Source organism: Armigeres subalbatus, chromosome 1, assembly GCF_024139115.2.
Source record: "Armigeres subalbatus isolate Guangzhou_Male chromosome 1, GZ_Asu_2, whole genome shotgun sequence".
Classification (NCBI taxonomy): domain Eukaryota; kingdom Metazoa; phylum Arthropoda; class Insecta; order Diptera; family Culicidae; genus Armigeres; species Armigeres subalbatus.
The window spans coordinates 280,995,375-281,005,993 of record NC_085139.1 but is presented as its reverse complement, the minus strand read 5'-3'; the positions used below and the strand labels follow the sequence as shown (position 1 = coordinate 281,005,993).

General features: G+C 43.9%; 2 protein-coding genes across 2 annotated transcripts; both read left to right on the top strand.

The window, feature by feature from the left end:
• Positions 1–345: 345 nt before the first annotated feature.
• LOC134207377 (uncharacterized) lies at positions 346–954 on the top strand. Its single transcript, XM_062683102.1, has one exon. It carries the CDS (start codon positions 346–348, stop codon positions 952–954), a length of 609 nt encoding a protein of 202 aa, XP_062539086.1.
• Positions 955–1,793: 839 nt separating this feature from the next.
• LOC134207376 (uncharacterized) lies at positions 1,794–2,634 on the top strand. The gene is made up of 2 exons (XM_062683101.1): positions 1,794–2,055; positions 2,126–2,634. Exons 1-2 carry the CDS (start codon positions 1,794–1,796, stop codon positions 2,632–2,634), a joined length of 771 nt encoding a protein of 256 aa, XP_062539085.1.
• Positions 2,635–10,619: the final 7,985 nt, after the last annotated feature.

The window sequence follows — 10,619 nt, the reverse complement described above, 5'->3', positions numbered from 1 at the left end:
CGTCTACGACTGCCGATTCCTATCCGAGTGTGTGGTATCAGAGGAGCAACGACGTCGATCACACATCAAATTGTTGCTGCTCTTTCTTCCCGAGTTTATCCATTCGCAGTAAAGGCCAATGCCCTCGTTCTAGAACTACACGACACCAAAGGATGGTCGCCTTCCGAGCGGTTCTGCGAAAAGCACTTCGTCGAGAACACCACACGCAATCCGGACGGGCGATACGTAGTAAGGCGTCCAAAACGGAAAGAACTTCTTTGGTGACTGGACAGCTACCACTACAACGCCACCCGTCGCTTTTACGCTCTGGAAAGATCCCTGTCGAGGGACACGGAGAAGAAGGCGATGTATTTTCGACTCATCCAGCAGTACGTGTCGTTGGGACATATGCAAGTGGTCACAGCCGAAGAACTGGACATCAAACCTCAGTACGTTTTGCCTCACGTGGTGATGAAACCGGAGAGCACGACTACGAAGTTGCGCACGCTATTCGATGCTTCCTGTCGGTCAAGAACTGGACTTTCGCTCAACGACATACTGATAGCTGGACCTACTATCCAAGACGACATCGTGTGCTTGATTTTACGTTTCCGCATGTACCGTTTCGTTGTGTCTGCTGACATAGAGAAAATGCTCCGGCAAATTCTGGTGCATCCGAGCGATCAACCACTACTACGGATCCTCTGGCGTGGCGACAAGGATTCGCCACTAACGACATTCCAGCTTCTCACCGTTACTTACGGTACCAATAGCGCTCCGTTTCTGGCGGCTTGTACATTGCAGAAGCTCGCCGATGATGAAGAATCTCGCTTCCCAGTGTCCACACCAGTCGTTCGCAACGATGTCTACGTCGACAATCTGCTCACTGGGGCAGATAATATTTCGGATCTGATCGTCGTGTGTGATCAGCTGATTCGAATCATGAATGCATCTTCGTCCATGGTCGTCGAATAGCCAAGAGATCCTTGACACCATCCCGTTGACCTCCGAGAAACAGAACCTATTCTCAAACTAGATTAGGAAAGTTTCGTTACTGCTCCGGGACTCCGTTGGGAGACATCTACGGACCTTCTCTCCTTCATAAAACCGAAGTGGGTCGGCCGCGAACGCTTAACGAAACCCATTATACTTTCGTTTATTAGTAGCCTGTTTGACCCGCTGGGTTTGGTTGGTCCGTTCATCATCAAGTTGAAGATTTTGCTGCAGATGTTGTGGAAGCTGCAGCTGGACTGGGACATCGAGGTACCAGCTGGATTCGCACGGGCTTGGTCAGAACTTCAACAGAGCATACACCTCCTCAGCCAACTGAAGATTCCTCGACAAGTCGTAGAAACGAATGCCCAACTGGAGTTTCACGGGTTTTGTTACGCTTCGCTAGACGTCACAAAACGTAACCGCAAAATCGAAGGTCGCTCCATTTGGGAGCCAATATATACCGAGACTTGAGCTGTGTGCTGCACTCCTACTGGCCCATCTCCTCACGAAGTTCTCTAACAGCGTCGATATCAACTGCAAGGTTTACCTCTGGTCTGATTCGACGATCGTCCTGAACTGGCTTGCAGCAACGCCGTCGACCTGGGAAAGTTACGTCTCAAACCGTGTAGCTGAAATACAGGAGCTGACCGCACATGCCTGCTGGCACCTGGCTCACCTTCATAGCCAGACAGACGCACCTTAAAACACATCACGGTGGACCTGAACTACTGTTATCCACCCTTCGCCGAAGATTTTGGCCTCTTGGCGGCCGGAATCTGGTCCGCAAAGTTTACCATGATTGCTTCACCTGCACAAGGATGAGACCATCACCACTGCAACAGTTGATGGGAGGCCTTCCTGCTGTACGAGTGCATCAAATGTACCGGTTCCAAAACGTTGGAATCGACTACGCGGGGCCTGTTTACGTTCGAATAGCGAATACCGGACGAACCGTACTGGTCAAGGGATACATTACAGTATTTGTCTGCCACGCTACGAAGGCCGTTCATTTGGAACTGGTCGACAGCCTCACAACGGAAGCATTCATTGCCTGTCTACGCCGGTTCATCGGTCGTCCTGGCAAGCCCTCCAACGTCTATTGCGATAACGCACCGACATTTTTTTTTGTCTTTATTAGGGAGACTTTCAGCCCGAGGCTGGCTCGTTTCCAACGCACAGACATTCGTCGGTGCTCACCGACAGCTGGAAGAACTTCGACGTAGATTCGTGTCTCAGCAACACCGAGAAGCAGTAAGCAATACATTCGCTGAAGACGGAGTACACTTTCACTTTATCCCTCCAAGATCTCCCAATTTTGGAGGAATATGGGAAGCCTGCGTGAAGTCCACCAAGAATCTACCTCACAAGATAATTGGAAACGCACACTTCACCGAGTCGGAGTTCATTACTGCGTTGATCCAAGTCAAAGCTCAGCTAAACTCGCGGCCAATTACACCGTTGCCGAACAGTCCGGATGACCAACTGGCCCTTAAACCGGGACATTTCATGGCGGGTAGACCACTAAATGCCACACCGGAACCTGATCTATCTGAGGTTCCAGAGAATCGGTTATCCAGATGGAAAAGAGTGCAGAAAGTGATGCGTATTTTTTGGAATCGTTGGCATAACGAGTATCTGCAAACGTTTCAGAAACGCTAGCGTTGGACAGAAGAACTGGACAACGTTATGGTTGAATCGGTCGTTGCACTCAAGGACGAGAAGCTACCACCACAGAAGTGGTGACTTGGTCGGATTTTGGCAATAAGACCTGGCCACGATGGTCTAGTTCGAATAGCAACAGTACGAACAAGTTCCGGGACGTCAGATCGTGCAGTATCTAAGCTGTGTCTACTCCCAACGGAAATTAATCCGGTGAGAATTCGCCTTCGGCCGCTTGATCCTGCGTTCATTAATCGATCAGCATCTTCAATGGGAGCCGAACAACGAGAATGACCGCCAGACTTTCAGTTTGGCCCTAGCTCGAAGGAAACGAGCACTGTTCCTGGAGCATCTCTAATAAAAAACAAGCCTTTGCCACGTAGATGAAAATCTCGTGGCCAAGACTTAACGCAAGTTAAGTATTTTTTCATCACTCGCAAAGCCTCTGAATATTCAGCCGTCGTTCGTTGCAGCTCCAGGACCATCTGCATCTATACTTCAACCTACACCAACACACTTCCTCCTCGGGAAACAGTCTGCAATCATCGCGTTGTACTTGGCGCTGGGTACAATCTTCGTGAGCAGCAGGTCAAACTCTCGCTGGAAGGACGTCTCGATTAAAACAACCAAGCGTCAACAGGGTTCCGTATGGAACAAAGCCTTTGCCGTGTAGATTCGCATAGCGATCTTGCGGCACGGGGCTTAACCTAGGTTGAGTATCCCATTCGTTCCATAGCTCGAACCCTTTCGTACAGGTTTTGTTTCATTTACCAGAACCACCTCCGAGGATATCGATCCCGTCGTATCTGTACCATGTGAAAGAAGACACACCAGCCGATGAAGACAGTGGATATTTTCATTTGACTGTCGGGATGTTTAATATTCACGGAAACCTGAAGAACCTGGAATAAGAAAAATGAAAATTGAATTTGTACATAGTTAAACTTAAATTTTTAAATAATTAACCTTACCTTTAAGTCCACTAATCCTAGAACTAAGAAAAATATTTTGTACATAATTTGGATCATTGAATTACCCTCTATTAGTGCGCAACCATATTTTGTAAATAGTTGAATTAGTAAAACTGGCAACCCTGCCGCCAGTAAGTTTATGCGCAACATAATGCCGTGTGTCTCCTTGCGTCAAAGGGGAATTAGTTCTTAGTGGTAGCAAGTGCGGGAATTGATCGAAAGCTGCAAAAGTGATCGAAGAGCGAAGAGGAAGAAATGCTATAGTTGAGAAAGTGAACGAATACAGTCCGAATAAATCGAAGCAATTACGCTAACTACTGTACAGGCAGTGATGTCCATTGTCCATTTCATGATTCAGCCATCTTGGATTTTTGTAAGGGTATGCGATAAGACACTTTTTCCTAACGAATCGAAACGAAATATAAAATGGCTGTGTTGATTCGAAATGAAACGAAACGAAATATATATTTACTTTCGAAACTTCGAAACGATACGAAATCAACGTCAAATCAAATCAAAATTTTTCGAAACGATGCGAAATTTTATTTTTTTTTCCGTGGAATTTTTATTGAATTGATTATGTACGCAATTCTGTTTTCATTTTCTCAAAGTCAAATAACTGCTTTGCGACCAATAGAATTATAGTAACAGAAGAAGCAGTCTGTGATAAATCGCCGTGTTCCCGTTTACCATTGGCGATAAGGCAATACCCCAGCATTTGTGCCGCTTTCAAAGGAATTCATCCTGGAGTGGGTGCTCCCGAATCTGATCAATTTTATACCAGTTGAGCTTTATATCAATAAGTATGTATGTAATAATACAGGAATTGTAGGAAGGATTTTTTTATATTCTGATTCAATTTATTTCTTTATGCTCGCTAGACGAATTCTCTGCACCTTTCTAAAATGCACAAATATATGTCTTTCAGATTGTGTTTCAGAAATGTGATCGCAGTTTTTACGACTGCAGTTTGCCAGGTAAGAAGAAATAGTTTTTACACAAAAACAAAAATTGTAATAAAAGAATATCATAAAAACGAATTTCGCGCTGTAGTGAATAGTGCTTGACTGAAAGATAATCGAGATAACAGTAAAATTTACCTGTAATCAATCTTCTCACAAATTGCTGTTTCGAAGTAAATAACCACTGACAGATAGATGGAAAAATAAATAAATAAAAGAGATGTAAAACGACATTGCACAAATAAAATGAAAAGGTGATTATGGATGAATAAATATATTTTTACACTGCGGGTAGTTACACATTTATGGTGATTAATATATTATAATTTAAAACTGAAGCATAAATGTATTTTGAGTCATGATTGAAAGCAACTTGTGAAGCTCTATTCATTGTCAAAATATATAAAAAATATTGTGATGATTGTTGGAAAATTGTCTCGAAATGAGTCTCGATTATCTTTCAGTCAAGCACTATTCACTACATCCATCATATCTACATAGTTAGCATATGGCTCACATATCTACATCATCACTAGTTTTTATGTGGTGATTGGCAAATGTGATAGTTGGAAGTAATTAAATTGAAATTTGAGGAAGCATTAAATCGAACATCGTTGGATTGAGATACGACATGGCGCAGTCGGAGGGTGAGTATCAAGAATTTTGTGAAAAGTTTGGTTGAGCGTATAGGGCTCTCCATAATTAAATGTTTCGTGTAGAGCGAGAAGGCCTCTGGAGAAAAAAACCTTCGGGACAGATTATAGGAATAGCAAGAATGCTTAGAAGAGCGTGAAGGAATCTTCACAAATCAGAGCGAGCAGGTCTCTGTACGGAAGCTGTTGTAATAGCTTTGAAGAGCGTGTAGGACTCTTCGTAAAATAACTTTTCTAGAGATGCAGAGCGAGTAGGTCTCTGCAATAAGAAACAACAGAGCGTGTAGGTCTCTGTATGCAAGTAGAAACATGTTTTGAAGAGCGTGGAGGACTCTTCATAAATCAGAGCGTGCAGGTCTCTGTACGGAAGCTGTTGTAATAGCTTTGAAGAGCGAGTAGGACTCTTCGTAAAATAACTTATCTATAGATGCAGAGCGAGTAGGCCTCTGTAATAAAAAAAACAGAGCGTGTAGGTCTCTGTATGCAAGCAGAAAAATGTTTTGAAGAGCGTGCAGGACTCTTAATGAATCAGAGCGCGCAGGTCTCTGTATGGCAGCAAAGTAATAGCTTTAAAGAGCGTGTAGGACTCTTCGTATTTTTTTTTTCAAAAAGTTGCAAAGCGAGTAGGTCTTTGCAATAAACATCAGAGCGTATAGGTCTTTGTATGGCAAGCAGAGTAAATTAATGAAAAGCGGTGACTATTTGGACTTCTGTTATGGTGGCCAAGGTATATACTGGTCACCGTAGAGCAATTAAAATGATTACTCTAAAGATCAAGGAGAAGTTATCATAGAGCAGTAACGAAGGGTCATTCTCTGCGAGAAGAGTCAAAGAATGTCTTTAACTAGAATAAAAGCTTGGTATAATGATCAGTAGTACGCACCATCAGGGCTGAGAATGTGAATGCTATCTATATTAATTGATTTTGGGAGCGTTCAGGTCTCCAGTATTCAGAAAACTCTACAGAGTTTGTTTTCTGTTTGGTTACAGGAAAATATGTTCGGGCGCCGAGAAGCGCAGAGATAACGGATACGTCTACAAAGTTAGCGGAACAGCTGGCGGAAGAGAAGGAGATGAGAACGATGTTGGAGAATGAACTTGAACTGTCTCGCAAAGAAGTAGAGGAGCTTCGAGCTGGTCTTCTTTCGAAGGACACAGGGAGTAACGTCGACAGTCAAAACCCAGAATTTGATGTTCAAGCTGGATTCAGCAGCACTCATCGCTTGCAGAACCATCCCGTCGCTTCCCGTAGTTTCGAGGAATCTAGGTTTCTGTCCTCCATGAATCAGCTGTCGGTCGCGTCAATTAACGTTCCCGAATGCAAAGCAGCTAACGATGAACAAATCCACCGACATACCTTTGAATTGTGGAAAGATTTGCTCGTTGACTCAATGAAGCTAGCAGGTATTGAAGAAGAGTCGGTGATGTATACCATCTTTAAGGTGAAGGCAGGTCATCGTCTACTCGAGATTTTCAGAAATACCAAGTCTAATGCCGATGCACCGGATGCCGTTTTGGAACCATTCTCAAATGCCATGCATAGACTCAAGACGTACTTCGGCTCTGGATCTGATGTTATGCTGATGAGACGTCGATTGACAATGATGATCCAAAAAGATGAGGAATCTGATCTGAACTTCATTCTAAGGGTTGGTTCAACAGCGCGGCTGTGTGAATATGACGAGGAAAAGGAATTTGATGAGATAATTTCTACAGTGGCAGAACACGCTTCGAGCCGAGACGTGAGAACCGCTGCGTTGAAAATGTTGAATCGTAAAGGCAACTTTACCGATCTTGTCGATAAAGTCCGGGAGCTGGAAGCAATTCGACTCAATGAAGAGTACGTGATGCAGAAACGAGGAAAACATACAGCAGAAGCGATGGTCGCTCCGTTGCGGTCGACAACAAACTGGGAAGCGAATCGTTTCACTCGCGGAAACGTGAATAATCGGGGATACACAGGCAGAAGAGCCAACTGGCGTGCTCCAAGAGGCAGACAACCGTTCAGCCAGGGGAGCGTTCAACCTAAGACATTCCATCACAGCGGAGAAAGATGTTGGCGATGCTATAGTGTCTATCATTCAGCGAATGCTTGCAGGGTTAAGTCTAAGACATGTAACAGGTGCGGAATTGTTGGGCACATTCAGCGGGCGTGTACAAACGCAAACTTCAAGCGGACTGCTGAAGAAGTAATGGATACGGTGCCGGCCAAAATTGCCGCGGTTGAGAAAGTCGAAGAAGTTCCGACCATGGAAGATATGGAAAGTAACCACGAATTAATTCAAAGGTATTCCGGTCTAAGTCAGCCCTATACGTGTGTACTTGATGCGAAGGCAGTGCCAAGGACAGCGGCTTCATCAATTTCTCTTGCACTATCCCGACCATCGATTGTTGAACATGAATATGATTTGGATAAGCTTGATGCGAAAAATATTAATGTTCTGAACCATCCATATCCAAAAGCATCCAAATCGGTCGAACGGTTGGTCAAGTCATCGGATGAAGGAATAATACTTGCAGCTGTAGCGGGATTTCGTTGCTTATTCCTCATTGACTCTGGAGCGCAGGTAAACACCTTCACCGAGGATTCTTTTAAAAAATTGATCTCCAATCCTAAGTACAAAGATGAAGTATTCAACGTGAACCTTCAAACCGACAGACCACTTAAAGCATACGCAACAGATGGGGAAATTGCAGTAACTGCAACATTCTTCGCTTATTTGTATATCTCTGAGGACAGACCGGTTTTTCTGGAGAAGTTCTATGTAGTCAAAGAAGTACGAGCTCTATTATGTAGATCAACCGCGTCGCGCTACAGTATTCTTATGCTTGGTCTGAAAGTGCCACTGCAACCTCAACCGGCTGAGATACAACAATCGTCGTATGCTGGCGAAATTGCAGTGATCTCTACGGAAAAGATTTTTCCTAAATTCAATATTCCTCCTGTCAAGATCCATTACGACAAAACAAGGCCACCATGTCGGAATATTTTCCTGAATATTCCTTTGGCAGTCAAACCTATTGTCGAAAAACGAATCCAAGAGCTCATAAGCGCAAACATCATAGAACCGGTAGTTGAAGGTATGGATACCTCCTTCTGTTCTTCGATGTTGGTTGTTCCTAAAGGGAAAGAAGACATTAGATTAGTGATCGATCTGCGAGGACCTAACCAATATATCTATCGCACTCCCTTTTCGATGCCAACGTTGGAACAGATTCTGGCTGAGCTTGACGGGGCAACGTGGTTTTCTACGATTGATATATCCAATGCATTTTTCCACATCGAGTTAGATGAAGATTCGAGGCACCTAACCAATTTTTTTACCGAATTGGGAATGTTCCGATGTGTACGGCTTCCATTTGGGCTTTGCAACGCTCCGGATGTGTTCCAGGAAACCCTGCAAAGGCTAATACTTGGAGAGTGTGAAGGATGTCGAAATTACCTGGACGATATTCTTGTGTTTGGCTCTACTAAAGAAGAGCACGACAAAAATTTGGCAGCCGTTTTGTCCTGTTTGGCCAACCATAACGTTAAACTCAACGAAGACAAATGCGTCTTCGGCAGCCAAATCGTGGGATTTCTTGGGTTTACATTGACACCACAAGGATGGATGATTGAGGAGGAGAAAGTTTCTGCTATCAGCCAATTTCGCACCCCTGTGAGTTGCTCGGAAGTAAAGAGTTTCCTTGGTTTGATAACTTTTGTAGACAAATTTATCATTCACCGTGCGACTAAAACGCAGCATCTAAGAGCTTTGGCAGCTTCTGATAGATTTTATTGGACTACCGATGAGGATCGAGAGTTCTCCTACCTGAAAGATGAAGCGTTGAAAACGATTAAACGTTTAGGATATTATAATCCATCGGATCGCATCGAGCTCTTCGTTGATGCATCATCAACTGGGCTCGGAGCAGTACTCACTCAATTCAATGACGCTGGGGAGCCTCGCATCATTGCTTGCGCGTCCAAGGTATTGTCTCCCACAGAGCAGAGGTACCCACAGACGCAAAGGGAAGCGCTGGCCGTGGTCTGGGGAGTAGAGCGGTTCAGCTATTACCTTCTGGCTACATCATTCATCATCCGAACAGACGCCGAGGCAAACCAGTTCATTTTTCATACGAACCACCGTTTGGGAAAGAGAGCAGTATCGCGTGCAGAAGGCTGGGCCTTGAGGCTACAGGCATACAACTTCACTGTCCAGTGCATACCAGGCGAAGAAAACGTGGCTGATGTCTTATCCAGGCTGATACCGGAAACACAGATTACCAAACCATTTGAGGACGATGATGAGAAGCACTTCTTGTATACGCTGGACTCAGGATGCATGGAGCCAGAGCCGTAGCGTGGACTCCCAGCGCCCTTGGCGAAACCGTTATTGGGCGCCCCTCACTTTCATGCATGTTGAAAACAAATGACATGATAAGAGTGTGCTCTCAAGTGTGCTGGTCAACGATTGGATCACTTTCGGACGTAGTCACAACAAGAAGAATTGCCCGACGTTTCGGCCGATGAGTTGTAGCCTTTTTGAAGGTTAGTATAGTCTGTCGTCTATCGTAAATAATTGTAAACCACTTTGATCAGTGGTGGAGAGGGTGCTTTCATGCTTGCTTTTTGTACAACAGCTGCAACGTCGGACAAGTAAAAACCCATCGTCCTGTTTCTTCAGACTGAGGAAGCCAACTAGTAGAACTACTGGACTTAAAATGAAATTCAATTTGGAGAGAATTGGTAGAAGGTAAGAATAGTGATTTGACCAAGTCATATAAAAGAGACAACTCCGGGCCTATTTGGATCAAGATATATCAATTCCTAGAGTGGGCCTTTCGGTAGTTTGGTGACATTGGTTGACTTGGCCAATAAATATCAACTTTGAAATAGATCGGTTGCCATCATTACTGAGATCCCTCGATGCAGATTCTCGTATTCAGCATGTCTTTAGAAAAGTGCCTCGTTCAAAGCAAAAGAAACAAAATCAAATTTAAAATATCATCGAATATTGAACGCCTTTGTATGATTTTTCACCCTTATACAATTGTTTACCTGCTTCTTCATCAGGTAAATGATAAAAAAAAATAGTCAGTGAAGATGCTCCTTGAGCCTACGTTCTGTTAGCTGTATCAGATATTGACGGAAAAAGGCCTTTCGGAAATTAGTCAAACGGTTGATTGCGGATGTAGTCCCCGAGGGAAACGTCTGTTAAAAGCTTGAATCTGAAACACTTTGAACCGTTAAATTTGAGAATATACCAAGGCTTTTAACACGGTTTAACTTTAGCCGATTGAGACTTTTTTTTTGCTCTTTATTAATGTGTTTTTAGCCGATTGAGACCCTCAGCATTAATAAAACAAGGAATTAACCTAACCACAAAAACTGACAAAAAAAATCGGAGAAAATTCAA